The sequence below is a fragment of the Vombatus ursinus genome, unplaced genomic scaffold (genome assembly GCF_900497805.2).
Source record: "Vombatus ursinus unplaced genomic scaffold, bare-nosed wombat genome assembly UNPS02011613.1, whole genome shotgun sequence".
Lineage (NCBI taxonomy): Eukaryota > Metazoa > Chordata > Mammalia > Diprotodontia > Vombatidae > Vombatus > Vombatus ursinus.
The window spans coordinates 3,568,930-3,590,802 of NW_020951391.1; the positions used below are offsets into that span (position 1 = coordinate 3,568,930).

At 39.2% G+C, this 21,873-nt stretch overlaps 1 protein-coding gene across 1 annotated transcript in view; it reads left to right on the forward strand.

Moving 5' to 3' along the window:
• Positions 1 to 21,873, forward strand: part of LOC114039131 (calcium-binding mitochondrial carrier protein SCaMC-1-like) — a 50,043-nt gene that overhangs the window by 21,536 nt on the left and 6,634 nt on the right. Inside the window, exons 2-6 of the mRNA XM_027856784.1 lie at positions 2,353 to 2,479; positions 4,675 to 4,762; positions 11,589 to 11,697; positions 15,781 to 15,939; positions 17,009 to 17,161. Coding sequence (XP_027712585.1) covers positions 2,353 to 2,479; positions 4,675 to 4,762; positions 11,589 to 11,697; positions 15,781 to 15,939; positions 17,009 to 17,161 — 636 coding nt within the window. The remainder of the gene's footprint in view (positions 1 to 2,352; positions 2,480 to 4,674; positions 4,763 to 11,588; positions 11,698 to 15,780; positions 15,940 to 17,008; positions 17,162 to 21,873) is intronic.

Here is a 21,873-nt window from a genome sequence, read left to right on the forward strand (position 1 = left end):
TTATTTTTCTTTGCTGCTTTTTGTTCATGGTGTTTGCATTTTTCCTGGCTTTTAAAGTTGATCTCTGCTTCTGGGCACAGGGGGCACTATCCCTATGCCTTTTTTTTTTTTTTTTTGCTAGGCAATGGGGTTAAGTGACTTGCCCAGGGTCACATGGCTAGTAAGTGTCAAGTGTCTGAGGTCGGATTTGAACTCAGGTCCTCCTGACTCCAAAGCCAGAGCTCTATCCACTGTGCCACCTAGCTGCCCCTGTCCCATGCTTCTTGTGCTGGGAGTTAGGGGCCTGGTTACTAACTTTGTGTGCTGGCACTTCAGGCTCTGGCTGCAGGCTGTAGGGGTCTGGTAGCTTACCTGGTGCTGAGCTGGAGCTGGTGGCTGGTGTGGGCCAAGGCCAGGTGGGGTTTTTCAGTGTTTCCCTAGGGTTATACTGAAGCTTGTGGGGTGGGGGTGGGACTGCCCACTGGAGGTTGCCTCCTCACCCAGGGCTGCACTAGAGCATGGATAGTTTCAGCTGTTGGTGGACGCCTGTCCTCCAGCACACATGGTGGTTCTCTGTGCTGGTGTCTGCCTGTTCCCTTGGCTGTGCCAAGACAGTGGGGGGGCTGGTGTTGGCACTTGCCTGCCCCACCAGAGGGCTCAGGATATCCCACTAGCTTGCTGGGATGCCTCTTGTCCTGTACTACTCCCCTTCAACCACAGCAAAAGGGACCTTTCCTGTTAATCCCTACTTTCATGAGCTAAAAAACTGCTGCACTCCATCTTTCTGCTGGCTCCCCTGTTCCAGGATTTTTCCTGGGGTGGTATTTTCTGGGTTTTTCAAGGTCAACAAGGGAGGATGAGAATGACTTACTACTTATTCCGCCACCTTGGCTCCTAGAAGTCCCCCACCCCCATTTATGGAGCTTTGAGAAAGTTTCTGGACCTCTCCTTCCCCTGGTTTTCATAAATATGCATCTATTATACACTTAAATGAGGTTTCATGAGATAATGTGGCTGACGTATTTGTAATTTTTTTTTTCAGTGGCTCTGGGAGTCTAGAGCGGTTAGAGGACACATTGTTAACTGTCTGCAGTTTGGGATATTGATGTATTTATTGGTGGCAAGTTCCCTGCTACTCTGTCATCCCTGCTGTTGATGGGAACAACCTGGGTTTCTAGAAACTCAGTGATGTTCTTCATGAGAACTGGGGAGAGGGTCTGGTGACCTTGCCTGTATTGCTTTGTGGAAGAATGGACCTGTAGAGGAACCTGCAGAATGAAACTTCCTTGGGGGCCGGGACTACTTTTGTCTTTGTCTCCCCTGAGCTTCTTGAAATCTGACTGAGATGCAATTGAACTTCCACAGTTAATAATAAAAACTATGGCATCAATAGTGGGAGACTGCTTGGTGTAGTGGTAGAGGGCTAGACTTAGAGTCAGGGAGACCCAGCTTGAATTCCTTATCTCTCTCACCCACAAGGTGTGTGATGGTAGGCAAAGTGATTAACCTTGCTGAGCCTCAGGCAGTAAAAACTACTACTACATACAAATGAGTGGTTGATCTGTACAAGCAGAGCTACTTTCCACATAGGGAGTTCCCTTCCTAATGGGATTGAATCTCCTGACCCTTTCCTCTCCCCAAGCAGTAGTGGGGGCCATATCCAGTCGTCCTGATCTCTATCTTGCCACTGGACCCAGATGGCTCAAGAGGAGAAAGGGAGGCTGGTGACTTTGCACAGCCCTCCCCTCACTTAAATCCAATTCACTTTCCAGTCATGGCTTCACCTTCCTTATGCCAAGGTCCTCTTCGAGAAGGAGGGACAAACAACAAGAAGTAAGAGTGATAATAGCTCCTGTTTACATAGTGAGCATTTTTTAGTAAACACTCTATGAGCTAGAGGGCTAATTTTAGCTCACTACAGATGTACCCACTTCTGCAGTAGGACCCAGAAGGCACTCATAGATGAGCATTGTGTTTCTCTAGCTCTTGAATCTTTAAGCTCCTGAGCTTCCCTTAAGAATGCTTTTCTATTGCACACTCTCAAAGACTAACAGCATTCCTCTCTACTTGGTTTTATTCAGAATTGTGGGAATTGCTACTTGACTGTTTCAGCCTAAAACAGTGACATTGGTCTGTTTGAATCTTGGGATTCAAAATCTTTGACAATGGAACACTGTTTAGTGTTGTGCCAAATTCAGAAACTGTTTGGTGGGGGATGCTTGGCCAGTGAAGCTGTGGCCTGGAAAATTAAGGTTTAATTTAGTACTTTGCCGTCAGCTTAAGGTTACTAAGGAAACGGTAGACATCACTCAGCGCTAGAAACAGTGTTCCTGGACTCTAAAATTCTCTGCCATTTCTTTTTTTCATTTGCAGAAAATTTTCAACATTGGAGATACCAACCGTGATGGGCAGCTGGACTTTGGAGAGTTTATGAAGTACCTTAAAGATCATGAGAAAAAGATGAGGTTGGCATTTAAGAGTCTGGACAAAAATAATGACGGTATGCTTCATTTTTCCATTTACTTCTTGGTCTATGAATGAAAGCAGTGTTAGTGTCTGTTAGAAAAGTCTTCAGCTTACTCCTGTCCCTCAAAGATTAAGTGAGAGTGTGGTACAGTGGCAAGAGTGCGCAGGTTGTGGAGTTAGAGAATCTATGTTCTAATTCTGCATTAGACACTACCAATGTCAGTGTTGGCAGGTCATTGAATGTCTCTGGACCTCAGCTTCCTTTGTAAAGTGAAAAGATTAGACGGGTGACTTCTGATGTCCGTAACATGACTCTGTGATCCTCTTGTCTCCTTTTATCAAGCTAAATATATTTATATCAGTGTCTCTGATTCAAAAGAGCCAGTTTCTCTTTGATTCTGTTGCTTGTATTACTGTAGCTATCGCTTTACCAGCAGCGAGGTATTTCTTAGGAGTATGATTTTGATTTGGCCACCCACCTGAGGCTGAGTTTAAGTGACTTGCCCAGGGTCACACATCTAGTAAGTACCCGGCGGAGCATTAGAACCCAGATTTTCCTGATTCTAGATTCAGCGTTCTACCTCACTGTGCTACATTGACTCAAAATTTCATTTTGAGGTAGGCCCAGTACCTGCCTCACCATTTTTGTTGTTGTTTAGTCATTTGGTTATGTCTGACTCTTTGTGACCCCATGGACCATGCTGTCCCAAGGGTTTTCTTGGCAAAGATACTGGATTGGTTTGACATTTCCTTCTCCAGTGGATTAAGGCAAATGGAGGTTAAATGACTTGTCCAGGGTCACACAGCTAGTAAGTATCCAGGGTCAGATCTGAACTTGAGTTTTCCTGACTCCCATTAAATGCAGGACAAAAATTTTTTTTAAAAATTATTTTATTTTTAATTTATGGAATAAAACAAGCATTTCCATAACATAGTAAAATAAAAAAGATGATTGCACATGAAACTACAAATTTACTATGTGCAACCTGCTATTCCTTTTAAATATACAACAAAGTTATTATGTAAATTTCTTTTTTTCTTCCCTCCCCAACTTCCACCCTAGAGATGGCCACCATTAGACACACATATATATGTAAAATAACTCTGTACATACTCCGATTCATCAGTTTTTTCTCTGGACAAAATTTAAGTCGAAGGATGAACATTAACAACAACAATTTGCAAAGTGCTGTCCAGGGTAAGGGCAGAGATACAAAGAGAAAAACTATTGTTACCCTTAAGGGCTTAAATTCTGGTAGGAGGAGATATGAGATGTGTACACAAAAAAATATTCTTTCAAAATAGAGGTTTCTAGGTAGTGTAGTTGAGTCCTGGACTTGGAATCGGGGAAACTGGAGTTGGAATCCTGCTCCAGACACAGCCAGGTCTGACACCGGCCAAGTCACTTAACCTCTCTCACAAATAGCATCTATGGGTTGTTCTAAGGATTAAAGGAGATGATATTTGTAAGATGCTTTGTGAACCTTAAAGCATGCTGGAGATATTATCAGCTATTATCATTGCTATTAAATTAGAATCTAAGGACATAACAGCATTTTAACATGCTTTGAAATTAGATGAAGGATTAAAGTCATTACCAATTTGTAGAATCAAGAATTCATGGAGGGGGTGGCATTATGTCAACAGATAGCGATAGGAACATGGCATTCTAGTTGTTGGTAATAATGTGAATGAAGGTGTGGAGATGGGGAAGTGTGGAATACTCTTGAGGAATGATGAGTAATCCAAATGGGTTGGAGTACAGAGGGAATTGTGTAAGCTAAAGCTAGAAAGATAAGATGGAGTCATATAATGGAAAGTTCGGAATTCTAGTCTAGTCAATATCTGTTGAAAAAATATTGAAGAATATAATTATTTTGTATTCCCACATTGTGTCTACCACAATGCCAGCTAGGTATATGTGTGATAAACACCGGTAGTGTACTAGTAAATACTACTAATAAATACTTGTTTAATTGAATTGGATATCAGTTGACTTGCTGGAGGATATGACTATGAATAGAGGGATCACTGTTGCCTATTTTTTTCTAACGGCATTTAGTTAGGGTCCTTACTTCTCTTGGTTTCAAATGAGAAATTTAGTCTCTGTTCTTTGTATGTAGGACTGGTGAAGGACCTATTGTTGAACTGGTAGATTTCTAGAATATTGTAATATTTTACAATTTTTTTTACTTCAGTGTGTTTCAATTGGTGAATTCTTTCTTAAAGGAAAAGTTGAAGCTTCAGAAGTTGTTCAGTCTCTGAAGATCCTAGGAATAGATATTTCTGAACGACAAGCGAAGAAGATTCTTCAAAGGTGAGCCCTTATTCTTTATTATGATGTAATCTTAGTTTTCAGTTTGCTATCACATTCTAGAGCCCAAAAGCTGCAAACGTGGACTTTTAAAAATGGATTCTCACATCATCTGTTCCTCTGGTTGTGCCTCTGTTCCATTTCTTTTTCCTTCCTCCTTTGGCTTATGTATTTTTTTCAGGGGATCATAGACTTAGAGCTGCAAGGGGCCTCAGAGGCCATCTTTTCCACTCTATAATTTTATAAATGAGGAAACTGAAGCCTAGAGAAGTGTCAAAAGAATTTTAAATGTAGTTCGGACTGGACTGATCTGTAACCTGTGGGTGACCAGAGCCAAACAGAGCAGACCAGAGACGGGAGAGTCAGGAATCAAACAGAAATTTAATTTCAATGTGAGGGAAATGACTTTCAAGCAAGGACATGTGCGCTGGGGGCCCATCCCTAGTGGAGGGCCCCTGAGGCAGTGTGGGGAGATCTTAATACTTATACCTATGGTTATTTTTGTTTGTTTTTGTTTTTTTTGGTTAGGCAATGGGGTTAAGTGACTTGCCCAGGGTCACATAGCTAGTAATTGTTATGTGTCTGAGGCCAGATTTGAACTCAGGTCCTTATGAATCCAGGGCCAGTGCTCTATCCACTGTGCCACCTAGCTGCCCCTATACCTATGGGTATGCAGTGAGCTGTAGCCCTGACAATGAGGGTAACAGCAACAATGTGACAAGTCTGATTCATAGCAAGTTTTTGTGATCAGAAACAACTCTGGGATTTTGCTGTGGCTGAGATCATAAAGAAGGTGAGCGCAAAGGATTGTTGTTATGCCAAGCTCGGGGCACAACTTGCTGGGTCTTAGTTCTGGAAAACAGGGTATCTCCTAATATCTTGACATTTCCCCCTTTTTCCCAAAGGGGGATCCCTTCCCTTTCTGACCAATAAAGGAGAGGCAGGTATAAGGCAAGATACCAAGAGAGGCCAGTTGAGCCTGGATGAGATTTTGCCAAGGGGGTTAGTTTCTTTAGGGGATCTATCCAGGAAGCGTGTGCCAGGTATGATTGCTAGCCATTGTTTGCTTGCAAGCAGAAAAAGTGGGGGGTAAGAATGTAGAAGGAGAAAATGCCAACACACACTTGAATCAGGGCGTTGGTGGTTAGGCATATAACAAAAGGGAAGAGGGGAAAAAAAAAACAAACCTAGAACAGTTTACTCAGCCCTCGTCCAGAATCTTGGGACAGCTATCTTGTCTGGGTGTTGGCTGCTTCTGGGTCTGTACCAAACAAACCCTGAGGACCCCAGAGGGTTCTGCCATCCAGTCAGGAGCAGGGACGTACACACCCACAAGTTGGCAGCTGTGGGAGTAGTCAGAAGGCCCTGGTAGGGGCCCTTAGAAGACATATGGGTTGATAGTTGTGAGAAAACTCCTTGTATCAGTCTTTGGATCTGAGTTTCTGGTCAGCATAACATAGTTGTTATGATTTAAGAATCTCTAAACAGCACATAGAAATGATCCAGTTTCCCAGCCATGCAGGGCTAAGTTCAAACAATACAATAAAGTTTTTTTTTTCCACAATTCTCATAATTGCATAATTCCATGAAGTCAGGTACAGATCAAACTATTTAGAAGTCTCACAGAAGACTTGCTCTGAAAAGGGAGATTTACATGTCACCAAGGTAACCAAGAAAACTTAAACATAAACATTTTAAAACAAAAGACCAAAGCAATACAACAGTTATCACCAATGTTAATTGACATCAAGTCTCCTTGTATCCTAGTAATCAATTCTCAATGTCCATTTAATTAGCACATTTTGAGTGCCAGATGTAGTTATCTGGTCCCTTTTCTTTGACAAAATGCTTATTTTCAGGACAGCTCTAAAGGGGGCTCTGCTTCTCTGGTTCCAAAAATAGAGATTCCTAGGTAATTCTGACTTAATATAATTTAGTACAATCACCTAAAATTGGTTCTCCAATTTTGAAACTTCAGAGAATTTCAATTTATATGCCATTTGCTATTTCTATCCTTATTAAATGCTATAACTGATAAAAGAATCTTTTAAAAATTTATGAGGGTCCAACTGCAAAATGAACTCTTCTGCCTTTTGAGATTATCAGACAGATACCTTAAAAATGGGAAAATAATTTCACTTTATTTACCATTATCAATACAATCTATGTGTAAAATCTTTAATACAATTTTGAGAACTTATTACTAAAACATACTCAAAGCTTGAATTTTCATAATAGATAAATTTGGTTTTGATCTTCTTTGTTACCAAAGAAAGATTCTATGGTCTGACTGTTTTTGGACCTTTGTTTTATTTATGATCCCAGCTAATTACTTGAGTTTTAAACTCTTTGTTAAGGTAGGGGTCTGCTTCCATTGTGGAGAATGCACTGTCCCAAGCTTCAGGGGTTTTGTGCAGTTGTTTTCAGAGATACTTCTACGGACCTGTAAATTTTCAGTTCTTCCAAGGTGGTATGATAAGGGGCGAGGTGTTTACTCCTTTCCTGGCCTGTGCTCTGGTCTATGAGTGACCACAAGCACTCTTTTCTGCCTTGGAACTATGAGGAGGATTTCCTCTCCACCACCATTATAAGCTGTACCACACCAGTGCTCCTCCTCGCCCCAGGACTGCCACCTAGAACTGTGACCCAGATCCAAGCATGGGCAAAACAAGAGGATCCTGCACCAGTAAGCTCTGGAAGCAGTCACCACCCTGGGACACATGCAGGAACTGGGGCTGGGACCCTGTGCTTCTCTTTCTCACCAAGGTCACAGACTTTTCCTACTGACCTTCTAAGCTGTGTTTGGTGTTAGTGGGTTGAGAAGTCTGGAAACTGCTACTGCTGCCTGCTATTCTGTCCTCTGAGGCCTGCCTTGCCTATGCGCCCACACTGAACTGTGCTCCTCTCCCTGCTTGGTGTGACATATCTTTCCAGCCAACCATCCAGACTGTCTTGGGCTGTAAATTTGTTTCACTCTGTCTTTTGTGGGTTCTGCTGCTTTAGAATTTGTTTAGAGTCATTTTTTATAGGTATTTGGAGGGGTTTGGGGGAGAACTCAAGCAAGTCACTACTTTTACTCTGCCATCTTGGCTCCGCCCCCCCATAATAGATAAATTTGGAAGCCAATCATATGATCCTGTTGTTTTCTCAAAATTTTCTATTCATTTATTTAGAAAACTTTTACATTACATCTTTGTCTTATTACTGTGTCTAATCATTTTCCCCTTAGGAGGATATCATCCCTATATCATAATTTGGCCACAAATACAGGTTAAAATTGTAGGATGTTCATACTTGACCCTATCATAGTAACTCAGAGATGTCCAGTATCAATAGAGTTAGTATTGTACTTACAAAACTTCTTGATTATAGAAATTTGCTATAAAAGGAAAAGGAGGGAAATAGTTATAACAGTGTCATATATCATAACAGGGGGAAAACTCCCTTAGCTCTGTTTGATTCCAGGCATTCATCTGACAGCCAATCATGTAGTCACAGGGTGTTAAAAGCAATGGTCAGGATTAATCAAGTGGGGAAATTTCCTTTGCAAAAAAGAAATACCACAATGGGGAAATAGTCAAGAGGATCCTATCTAGGCCGTGCCCAAGTTGTCCCCAAAACTTTTCCCAGGCACAGACATACACCTTTAGCAGTTCCCAGATTGCAGAACATGCCATATTTTTTTTTTTTTTACTGTTGGTTTCATGATAATTCAGATAGCCATCTTGGTAATCAAAGCTCAAAATAATAAATAACAGCCTCAGGAATGTTTATCTTAAAAAGCAAAATTTCACTAACCATAATTTAAGGTTTTAATATCTTTTCTTATGCTTCCCTAACAGTTAACATTTCATTTACCCTTTACTTATAAATTAAAATTACCTGTATTTTGGGGCTTCAGACATACATCAAATACCTGATAGTTGACTCATCATTAATATGTTGAAACTACATCTTTAAACCACCCTATACACTTTCATAGTAGCCAAGAATTTCAAATGAAAATTTGCTATTATATATCATTATCTGCTTTATAACAAAACGTACCTTTATTAAATATTTAATAATTTTAAAATATCTATTTTTTATTACAACCTTGTTCAAGGTCACTGAGGTAGTAAGAATCAGAGTCAGGATTTGAACCAGGTTTTCTGACTCCAGTTCCAGTGCTCTTTTTACTATACTAAATTGCCATAGTTTTTGCTCCCAGGATTTTAATTTGTCTTTGTCTTCCTGTCTTTTGGATAATCAATTTCTTAAAAGTGGGTATTTTGTCTTTTACTCCTTTTTGTAACCACCTCATTGGCTCTCCCAATTTGTTATGCATAATAGGCATCACCTGATGGTGGTCATGCTGATTATCAGGCACCAGCTTACAGATGGTGCTCAATAATTGCTGTTGGTCAATTGACTCGTGGTTCCTAAAAGGTTTTTAAAATGTTGGTTGAGGATTATTGAAAAGAAAATCTCTGTCCCTTTGTATCTCTTATGGGAAAGTGGGACCAACACCCAAAGGTAGGCAGAGGATAGTGCTATTTAGCTTAGAGCTCCCTCTTTTCTCTAGAAGAGAAATATGACTTCTTGCAAAGCAATTCTATGGTGAATGATACTTTGATACTTCCAAATGTCTGTAATATCACTGGTGTAGATACTTCCTCTGCCAATACAGGTTACTGCCTATGTGTGCCTTCTATTGGAGGGTGAATTGCTGTGGTTGAAGTAATTAACCAAGATATTAAAGGATAGCTACAGGGACCAGACCCGTGATTTCACTAGCTTAGGGAGCTCTTGGGTGAGGAAACCCCCTCTGTGGTATAGGTCTTAGCTGTATAGAGCCCAGAGAAGTTAAATGACTTACCCAGCGGCATATAACCAGTCTTTATGTGTCTGAGCTGGGACCTGAACCCAGATGTTCCTGTCTGTAAGCCTGACTCTCTATTCACTCCACTGTGACACCTCAATTAAAGCTATTATAACTCTATTAATTTAAATAATAATTACTACCCCTCCCCACCAAGAATAAGTAGAGAAACTGAAAATCTTATTTGAAGGTATGAGAAGTAAGAACTTGCAACATCATTATAAAGACAAAACAAAGAATCCCCAGAGAAAAAACTATGCCTTGAGCTCAGGGGGTCTCACTTTATTCATGTCATGAACCCCTTTTGGAGTCTAGCAGAGCCTATGGCACTGTCTTCTCAGAATAATATCTTTAAATACATAAAATAAAATACCTGAGATTACAAAGGAAGCTAATTATGTTGAAATACAGTTATCAAAATACAGTAAAAAATTGCCTCAGGTTAAGAGTCCCTCCTTTGGCCAGTCTTCTAATGGTGAGCCTCTCTATGCATGGCCAACAGATAGCATCACTAGGTCCATACGTGAGACCTTTCTTTGGTAGGTCCTGCCATGCTTTATGCTTTGATGACATAGCCAAGTTCAGTTTCATGCCCTGATCAGTGATTAGAATACTCTTAGTGGAATTCAGTCAGCAAGCTATATCTTAATAGACTGAAAGCAGAGACTTGGTTGTTCTCCAAGTTCATGGCTGATTCTCTCTCCCCTCACCACCAACAGGTATGGCAAGGAATATACCAGAAACCACTGCTGATAAAATTAGACAGTTCTGCCAGGACCAGAATATGGTTTTCTCAACATGTGCCCAATCTTAGTGTAAGAATTTGTATTAGAGGACTAGTTAAGTAGGGATCCGAGTATGGCAATGTAGATGGCCATTAATTACCAGTGAAGGAGATTTATAATGATAACTTCTCCGGTAGTAATTTTACTAGTATGGTAGAATTTGTATTTTGATATTAGTAATTTGAGAAACTCTCTTTTAAAGGTACTGTGTTTTTCCTGCTTATCTTCCATTTGCCGTTTTATCCAGAAATTGGAGAAATGGTCTGATTTGTTGTCAGATTTAAAATCTTGGGACCTAAGTTCAAATTTTTGCTCTGCTCATTCTTCTTTCTGACTCTGGGCAAGTTCTTTAACCTCTTTATGCCTCAGTTACTATTGCTGTAAAATGAGAGGACTGTACTAACTTTATCAGGGATTCTTAACCTGGGGTCCATGAACTTGTTTTTGTTAACTGATTTTCAATATAATCTGTTTTCTTGGTAATCCCAATTATTTTATTTTATGCATTGAAAAACATTCTGAGAAGAGGTGTATAGATTTCACACCAGCCTGCCAAAGGGGTTCATAGCACAAAAAGAGTTAAGAACCTTGTTGATTTCAAAGGATTCATCATTCATTCAGGGGTGTGCTGGTAGTCTTTAACAGCTGATTCTCTGGAAACAATATGTACTCACAACACACTTTTACATTTAACCTGCATTGTTAACTTTTTCTGCATCATTTTCTTACATCTAGGCAATCAAATGATAAATCAAGCAATGATTTGGACCACTTACTGATTTCTGAGGTGTAAATGTTCACACTGAAAATTTGGTTCTCAGCTGGTTCAAGCTGGTTCCAGCACATCCCTGCTTCTAGATCTAAATTAGTGATCCTGTGATTCTTAGTGGTTCTCTTTTAAGTGAATACTGGATCCTGTTCACATCAAAAGTCCTTTTCATGTCCATTATTTAAAAGGGTAAAGTATATGTAATCATCCTGAATTTGGAGAGATCAGCATAGCAATATTTGAGAATGGAAATATTCACAAGTGTTAGACTGCAATGGATTGAGGGTAAAGACCAACAGAAGCAGCCACTGAAAATGAGTTAGAAGGACATATTATTACTCTGGACTGATCAATTATTCTAATTTGATTTGTGACTCTTGGTTTATATCGGCTTACACTCTTTTTTGTTTTCAGCATTGATGCTGATGGGACGATGTCGGTTGACTGGAATGAATGGAGGGACTACTTTTTACTTAATCCTGCTGAAAACATTGAGGAAATAGTTCACTTCTGGAAACATTCTGTAAGGAAAGCTGGATTTTTGCTCTTTTTTTTTTTTAATGACTTGGTCTTAAGTACAGCGGTGAGGCTGCAGGCTGAGGTTGGGTTGCCATTTGTCAGGAATATTGTAGAGGGTATTCATGTATTACCTAAGGTAAAATTGAATGATTCTGTGAACTTCTATGGCCCCTTCTAACTTCATGATTCTGTAATTTGTTGGTTGTATTCTCAGGGATCGCTAAGGCTACATGACTAATGTAAGTACAATAATACCCCGTTTGGTTGAAAAAACCCTTGGAAGTTGCAAGAGGTGCCCATTTCTGAAAAGTAGTGTCATTTGTAGCCCGCAGGTAGCGGCTGTGGTTTGCTGAGCTGTCAGGGGTGTCAGGGTGAGCTCTTTGCCCTCCAGGAAGTTCAGGAGATTGGGCAAGATAAGTAAAGAATGGTATCCTAAAGCTAGAGACTCTGTAATCTCAGCCCCTTGATCTTGCTATCTTTGTTCTCATCGTTGATTTACTCTTTAGTGTCTGGAAACAGATTTCACCTACGTCCTTCTCTGGGATTTGGGAGGCCTCCAAACTGGACTCTGCTGTGCTTTTGATGCACAAGTCTGTGAATTAATCTTTTTTTTTTTTTTTTTAACCTATGTTCAGTGTACTGATGAGTCATTTCCTTTCTCCATTTCCTGTTCCTTCTTACCCAGCACCTAGAAGTGGACCACATTCACTTTGGTGAGCTGTTTGTTTCTTAGCCTAACAGACTCTGGCCAAGGCCTTCCTCTTCCCGAGAGCCAGGTGACAGGAGATTCAGCTATTCAGTTAATTCAAGCTTATCCCTTATACTCTGGACTGCCCCAGGGAAGTGCAGGATGATACATCCATAGTTAGAGTGTCAGCCAAGTAATCTCTGTAACACAGAAGACGTAGAGGTCTAAATATAGGACAATGAATATTTTCTGAAATTTTGATCAGCTAACTTGAAACAAAATGGAGGTTGGCAAGAATTTTCAGATGAGTCAGTTTTCTATAACTGTTAACAGATGTCAATAAATTAGATTAAAAAAAGATTCCTCTTCTACTGAATGAGTTCTATAGGTCAGAGTCACTTGTGTATATAAGTCAAGGGCTACATCTGTGTGAGGGACTTCAGAATTATTCATATATTTTCAGCTTTTCTATATTACAAATCAAAAGATAGTGTAGCATAGTGAAAAGAGTACTGAACTTGAGGAATCAGGAGACCTGAATTTGAAACCTAACTCTAGCACTAAATATATGCCCAGAGGGAACTCAACCTTTCTGAGTTTCTGTTTTTCCATCTTTTTTTGTTTCATCCTGTGATTTCATTCACATGAGAAATTCCTGGTGAGGAAATTCCCTCCATTGAAATCTGGTGGGCAGCTAGGTGGTGCAGTAGATAGAACAAAGGGCTGGGAGTCAGGAAGACTCACCTTTGTGAGTTCAAATCTGACTTTAGACATTCACCAGTTGTTAAAAACACACAGGGAGTCCAGTTTGGGTGCAAATAAATTATATCAACTCAAGGCAGGGCTGGGGGCTGTTTCTTCCTTGACATATTCAGGACTTCCTGTATATTCTGGGTCCAGTGTGTCTGGAAAAGATGGCAACTCAAGAAGACAAGTTCAGGGGCCCCCTTAACACTCTGTGACCCTGGGCAAGTCACTTATCCCTGTTTGCCTCAGTTTCCTCATCTGTAGAATGTGTTGGAGAAGGAAATGGCAAATGACTCCAGTATCTTTGCCAAGAAAACTCCAAATGGGGTCATAAGCAGTCAGACTAGGCTGAAAACAACTTCACAACAAAAAGCTCTAGGGATACCATGCTTTACTTATCTTACCTGATCTCAATTTCCTGGAGTGCAAGGATCTTGCCATACCTCCCTACAGCTCAGTTGCTACCTGCAGGCTTCAGATGAGACCACTCTTCAGCAGAGGGCACCTCTTGCAACTTCTGAGCATTTATCTAACCAAAGTGAGTATTGTACTTACATTGGTCATGAGATCCCTGAGAACACACATGGTGAACATATTACAGAATCAGACATGACTGAAAAACAACAAAATGTAAACCTGCAACTGTTCTACAACAGAGAGTCTTGGAAATTAGTTTAAGTGGCTAATCAGGGCCACATAGTCACTACATGTCAGAGGAAGGACTTGAACCCAGGGCTTTTTGACTCTGAGGTTGGTTCTCTATCTGTTACAATTCCTCTCATCTCTGTAAAGTGAGGAATCAGACCTGTAGTACCTAGTACCTAACTTAAGCTTGTTTTCAGGGTCAAATGATTTATACGCACACACACATATACATATATGTGTATCTATATGTGCAAGTGTGTATATACACATACATAGTACTGTTGCCATCATCCTCATGGGTTGTTGGGGGAAAAGTGTAAATTGTAAAGTATTATTTAAATGTGACCTACGGTTATAATAACTCTGTAGTTATTGTGCACTCTGTAGATAGTTCAAGTGTTGTTATCCCCATTTTACAGATGAGGAAATTAAGGCTCAGAGATATTAAGAGATTTGTCTAAGATCCTGGAATTGTTGAGCAGTTTTGAGATCCAGAACTCATACTCTAAATTTCTGACTCTAAACCCATCTTGCAAACCTTAAGACTTGTAAAGAAAATTTTTGGTAAATCATCAAATGCTATAGAAATGTGAGTCATTATTATGAATTACTATTAATATTTCTCCAGTAAAGTCCTTTTGTGCTGCCCCATTGTGGCAGAGAGGTGATGCCAGGCTATGTTAGTGAAGTATATACACTGATGGATTCTAGAAAGACTTCCAAGTGTAGGTGTGGTAATGACCTCTCTAATTGTCATCCAGGGACTAGCCTGGTTAAGTTCAGAGAGGTTCATCATTAGGTTGACTAAAAATTGATGGGATTTTCAGCCTCATTCACTCAGGAATACCACGTACTAAGGTATTAGAAGGATTGTGATATGCATCCAGTGGAGAAGTATCCACATTAGTGAAATAACCAATCTATTAATATATTTAATAATTATTCAAGTCATTAGAAGGTTGAGTTACTAGTATGAATTTTTTATTTGAGGATATGTATGGAAGCCCTCATATTACTTACCTAAGTGAGAAACAGTTATCAGAAGGATCTGTGATTTTATCCATATAGGCTACTCTCAGTATGGGAACTCCCTCCAGCAACAAAGATTGTAGCCCATCTATGATTTGGTTAAGTTGAAGGAGGTACATAGGAGTGAAGTTATTTGCTTAGTAAATCAGTGTCAGAGGTAGAATTTGAAGCTAGGTCTTTTGGGTTCCAAGTCTACTATGCAACAGTGGGAGATACATGGAAATGATAAATAAGATGACCACTAGGAGCTGCTAGGTGGTGCAGTGGATAAAGCAATGGACTCAGGAGGATACTTACTAGCTGTGTGACCCTGGGTTAGAGTTACTTAACCTTAATTCACTTAATAATTCACTTAATAATTCAGAGTTAATCACTTAACTCTGATTGTGCCTCCCCCCCCCAACAAAAATGACCACTGTCTTCCTTTACCTGAAGCTGAAAATAAAGATTTACCTTCCACTATAATTTTTACTACATTGGCCCACTTGGGTTGCTTTGGTAATTGCTGGGTTCCTTCTTATTTGTGATCTTTTAGTGGAAGTGGTAACCCTTTGTTAGATGTTTTGTATAATTCTGGTATTATCAAAATTATTCCAATTTAAAATATGCTGATTGATATAGTACAGTAGTATACTATATCTTTCTAAACATAGTAAAATATTTTTGGCCTATATTTATGCTCAAAATGGTCATTGAGAACAACGATTATTTAAAGACAATAACATCCACGTTTTTTGGCTGAACGGCATTTATAATTGCTGCTTGTGTCAACTTCAAGTGAACTGGTACTTTACTTGTAAATAGATTATTTAAAACAATTTATGCTCCCCTCTTTATTATCTAGAAAAAGAGGTTGATCTTAATTGTGTAGATAAAATAGGTGAAATAATACTTGGCTCTTACAAATAGCTAAAAATACTTGATTTCAAATGATCTAAAATTATATTATAATGAAACTTTTCTATCCATTTTAAACAGGGGATTGATATAGGAGACAGCTTATCTATTCCAGATGAGTTCACAGAAGAAGAAAAGAGGTCTGGCCAGTGGTGGAGACAGCTCTTGGCAGGAGGGATCGCTGGGGCTGTCTCACGTACAAGTACAGCGCCTTTAGATCGACTGAAGGTCATGATGCAGGTTAGTGTATGGGTCACGAGGATAGGCAGATGTTTCATTCTAAATTCTTCATTAAAATGATGTGAATAATTGTTTTCTTTTTGAGAGAACATTTTCAAAAAATTTTAGCAGCATAATTTGATATTCATGTTCATTTGACCTATTTGTGAAAATTCACACGTTCTTAGATTCATTTAGGAGATTCAAGAATGAATAAGAAGCTATTCCTGCCCTTAACAAGCTTATACTCTAGAAGCAATAAAAGCTCTGTCAGTTTTAATTTATTCACAGGAAGTAACTTAGTCTATTGCCTTATGTATTACATATTTCTTTACCTTATTTCAGAGTGACAGATTAAGAAGCTGAGCATGCTTATCTTACAGAGCTTTGAGGAAACATTAGCTGTCCTCAAATATTTTAAGGGTTGTCATTTGGGTGGAAGTTACAGGGAAACGGATTTTGGTTCAATATAAAGGCAAATGTCAAGTGTATATGTTATGTGTGTGTGTATATATATATATATATATAGCTATTAGCTATATATATATATAGCTATAATATATATTATGTATAATATATGTGTATATATATATATATTTATTGCTACAAGAAATGATGAGCAGGATGCTTTCAGAAAAACCTGGAAAGACCTACATGACCTGATGCAAAGTGAAGTGAGCAGAAGCAGGAGAACTTTGTACACAGTAACAGCAACATTGTATGACAGAATAACTTATCTATTCTCGGTAATACAATGATCCAAGCATCAGTATCACACACACATCTTTTATTTTCCTAAATATAAGGATCTCAAAATTTGAAAGTTGTTCCTTTGCCTTAATATTTCAAGGTTTGGTGGATAAGTCTGTATTTCAGTTATTTTATAGATTTAAATTATGTCATCTCTCAGCCTTTGCCTTTTTCATCTTTCTTAAATTCTTTTGATCCGTATAGTCCCCCATCTCTGGACCTCTCATTATTGCCTTGAGATTATAAACCATAGTGAAAATAAAGGGTTTTATATACAAATGCTTCAGAAAAGTAACCTTCATGCAAGTTTTAAATGAAAACCTTTTCTTTTCATTTTTAGGTTCATGGTTCAAAGTCAAACAAAATGAACCTAGTTGGTGGATTTAAGCAGATGGTGAAAGAAGGAGGCATCCGGTCCCTTTGGAGAGGAAATGGTGTGAATGTTATTAAAATTGCTCCTGAGACAGCTGTTAAATTCTGGGCATATGAACAGGTAAAATGTTATTTTCTATGTAACTTATTAATAGTTCTTGAAGTTAATTCCTCCTTTTTAAAGATTATTGCCAGAGAACAGGGAATGCAAGTTATTAAATATGAATACTAGCTTAATTTTTCTTAACAGGTTAAAAAACCTCCAAGTCTTTATTATTGCTCTGTTTGGCTATCTTTCTGATATAGAAAGGACTTGTACTTTTTGTAGGAGGTCAGGTTAGCAGACTTCCAAGGTCCCTTTATAACATTTAATTCTAATTTTTAATAACTTATTAAAATTAATAAACAGTTATTGAGTATCCAATATGTTTAAGGGAACTGTGCCAAGTAATTAATGGCTAACATTTATGTAGCACTTTAAGGTTTGCAAAGGGCTTTATGTATTTTATCCTCACAAAACCCTGTAAGGTTGATACTATTATTATCCGATTAACAGGTGAGGAAACTGAGTAAGGTTAAATGACTTACCCAGGGTAACACAGCAAGTGTAGGAGGCAGGCTTCAAATTCAGGTCTTCCTCACTCAAATCCAGTGGTCTATCTAATGCTCCATGTTGCCTCCTCCTGGAAGATGTACAGAGGTATGGTTTTTGCCCTGAAGTTTAGAGATGACAAACCACTCCAGTATCTTTGCCAAGGAAATCCCACATGGAGTCATGAAGAGTCACACATCTATTTAGGGCACCTAGGTGGCACAATGGATAGAGTGTTGGGCCTGGAGTCAGGAAGATTCATCCTCCTGAGTTCAACTCTGACCTCAGATACTTACTAGCTGTGTGACCCCGGGCATGTCACTTAACCCTGTTTGCCTCAGTTTCCTCATCTGTAAAATGAGCTGGAGGAGGAAATAGCAAACCACTCCAGTATCTTTGCCAACAAAACCCCAAATGGGGTCATGAAATACCAGATATGATTGAAAAGCAAGCAAATAACAACACGGTACATAAAACATATAGTCAAATAAGTATACTGCAAAGTGGAATATGAGAAATGTATAAGAGAAGTATGAATGTAGTCCTCTCAGAAGTCACAGAAAGAACAACAAGATTCTGGTGGAAGGGATCCACAAAGATTTCTCAGGTGATATTTGAGCTGAGCCTTGATGAATGGATAAGATTTCAATAAGCCAGGTGACAGGGGAGGAAAGAAGGAAGAGGGTATTTTAGGAAAATAATTAGAAGCAAAAAAAAATGCGGAGTACATGATCGAGTCAGTTAAGACCATAGAGAAATGTAAAGGAGCGTAATAGGAAATAAAACTGGAAACATAAGCAGGTAGGAACCAAAATTGTGGAGGCCCTTGATGAATTCTGGGTTGGAAAATCTGGAATTTATTCAGTAGGCAATGTGGAGTCTTTGAAGGTTTCTAAGAAATGAAGTGATGGATATTTATGTGAAACATGATCAGAATCATTACTTCAGGAGATGAGTCTAGCAGTGGTGAGTAGAAGAGACCAGGAGGGTAGAGCTGAAGAACTTTATAGGAAGATTCTGATTAGAAAAAACTACATTAAAATAGAACTGAAATACTTCAGTTGACTGTTGATTTAATTGATGTAGTTGTGCCCTCCGGCGATGCAAGTCACAACCTCTCCTTGCATGTCTGCCTATCCACGCCATCGGTGTTTGTGTGGTTAAGTCTATGTAAAACAATGATTGTATTAATTATGAATGAAAAAAGCATTAACGATGAGCCAAGCACCATACTAAATGCTAGGGCAATAAATAGAAAAGTAAGACAGTTCCTCTTCTCAATGATCAAGCCTCTGGTGTTGAGGCTGGATAATGACTTCTTTATTATAGTTTAGGGGGAATGCTTTTGGTGGATGAATTGGGCTAGGTGGCCAGCAAGGTCCTTTCCAACTTTCAGATTCTGTGATTCTGAGTAGTAGGCACCATTTAAAATTGAGTGCTATTGTGTAAGAAGTTTTTTCTATAATTTTCAGGGTTCAGCTTATTTTTTATTCAGCTTTACTGTATTATGTAAAGATTTTATTCCATTACCAAAAAAGTACAGAGTTAAGCCTGTGGACCTGAAGAGATAAAGAGAACACAATTAAATTTTTGATGTGACAAGTTTTACATTTTCTTTGGATCCATCTGACTTAGATCACCAGTAAGGTCTTAGTTTGACTTGATGTTGAGAAGAGATGCTGGAGAGGTTTTTCAGCCTTTGTCTTCCTGGATATCTGCAGGCTTAACTGTGTCATGACAAATTCAGGCTGGTGTTCTTTTCTGATTTTATTTTATTTTTTCGATTTTTACTCTATGTCCTAGGCCATTCATTACTTGAAGTGCAATCCCTTCTCATATTTTATCTCCTCAGGTGGAATTAAGTGGCTCCAGCCAATGTCTTTTCACATATGACAAAATGCTCTTGGGAGGAATGTGATGACTTCCTTTGATCAATTGGATAAACTGAGGGGTAAAGAAAAGCTGGGATGATGGTCAGCTTGTTAGTTAGACCCAGGATCTTGTCTCTTGTCTTCACCCAAATGTTTGGGGTTTTGTGTAATTGTGTCTTTTCTGAAGTGTCTTGTTTCTAGGGTGTATTTTAGGTCAGAGATGTGAAACTCACAGCACCAGGCCCCACAAAAGTTCTGCCAAACCAGATTAAAATATAATTGGAAAATGGTTAACAAGACTAAATAAAAATATAGCACTACATAGATAATGCTATTTTGTGATTTTCTAAATATCCAACCTGTAGGGATCTGTTTCTATTTGAACTTGCATTTTAGGTTATTTACTTCAACCCTGATATGTGGATTTGACATTAAGGAGCAACCAGATTAATGAAAACTTAGATTTAGTGGACAAAAGACTGTCTTCCAACAGTGTTTGGGAAATCTGGCACTTTGCCATCTTCATTAAGTTATTCATTAACACTAATAATAGTTTAAAGATGAATAACAATGTATTTGTCAATTAAACAATAACTGAGTGGTGAGCTTTATCTCCCTTTACTTGTTTATTCTGTTGAAACCAGACATTTCCCATTACATATTCATTCTTTTCCCTTGTGCTTTTCTTCCGTCTTTTCTAACTATCTAAATCTATTCATCCATCAAGGCTCAGCTCACAACCCACCTCCTCTGAGAAGCCATGGTGGTATTTGTGACCACTGGTTTGCAGAAAAAACAAAACCAAACTGAAAACCAAACCAAGTTCTACTAGAATTATGTTTTATACTTTTATAAAAATAGTAGCTCATATTTATATAGCATTTTAAGGTTTGCAAAATGTATCCTCTTTCATGATCATGTATCATCTCATTTTGTCCTTGCAACAAACAACACTATAAGCTAGATGCTGTTGTTTTTCCATTTCACAGATAGGGAAAAGGAGGCACAGATTTTTAAGTGATTTGTCCAGGGTCATATAGCTAGTAAGTGTATGAGGCATGATGAGAACCTGGGCTTTTCCAAAATCCAGTATTGTATCCACTCTGCCATGCTGTTCTCCCGTTGTCTCAATTTCACTGGTGTAGGAATCAGGGTGAGCATTTCTTTGACCAGAACAAATCATGACCATTCTGTGTCTTAGATGGTTTTTGTGGTCAAAAAAGGGCAGTGTGGTGGCACAGTGGATAGAACGTCAGGCCTGGAGTCAGGAAGACTCATCTTCCTGAGTTCAAATCTGGCCTTGGACGCTTAGTAGCTGCATGACCCTGGGCAAGTCATTAAACTCTGTTTACCTCAGTTTCCTTATGTGTAAAATGAGCTAGAGAAGGAAATGGCAAACCACTCCAGTATCTCTGTCAAGAGAACCCCTGATGGGGTCATGAAGAGTCGGACACGCCTGAAAAACGACTGAAACAACAACATGGTGAAAAAGATTCCCCCATCGTGGCATGGCCAGTGTTCTGGTTGGTGAGCTTCTTTGAACTGGGTGAGGTGGCTCCTTCCGACACAGTTCATCACATACTAGTCCAGTAGCAGAAGTCTTCCCGGCTTGGCAGGGCCTGACAGAACTTCCCCTGCATCTTTGAGTTTTCATTTGTTGTTCAGTCTTTTCGGTTGCGCCTGACTCTTCATGACCCCATTTTGGGTTTTCTTAGTAACAATACTGGAGTGGTCCTTCTCCAGCTCATTTTTACACATGAAGAAACTGAGGCAAACAAGGTTAAGTGACTTGCCCAGGGTCACCCAGTTAGTATGTGTCTGAGACCAGATTTGAACTCAGGTCTTCCTGACTTCAGGCCTAGTACATTGTGCACTGTGCCACCTAGTTGTCTCCTACATCTTTGAGTACCAAAGGCCAGCTCCTGGAAATGATAGGGCACTAGGAGAGGACATCAGATAGTTGCCTTCAAATATTTGAAACTCTGTCATGTAGAAGAGAGATTACAGTGATTTTCTTTGTCCCCTGAGGGCAGAACTAATAAAAAACAGGGTGGAAGATTAAAAAGAGACCTATTTAATCTGGATGGAAAGGAAACCTTCTAAACAATTAGAGGTATCACAAAGTGGAACAGATAGCTTCCAGAGCTGGTGGCTTCCCCCACCTTGGAAGCCTGTAAGCAAAGGCTGGATGACCATTGGTCAGGCGTGGGTAACCATCTAGTAAATGGTCTCTGAGATCCCTTCTTGTTCTGAAATTCTATGATGTTGTGGTTCAGCTTTGCTTAGTATCTCAGTGAATTAGTGCCTAAGCATTCAAACCTTGGTGTGTGTGTGTGTGTGTGTGTGTGTGTGTGTGTGTGTGTGTGTGTG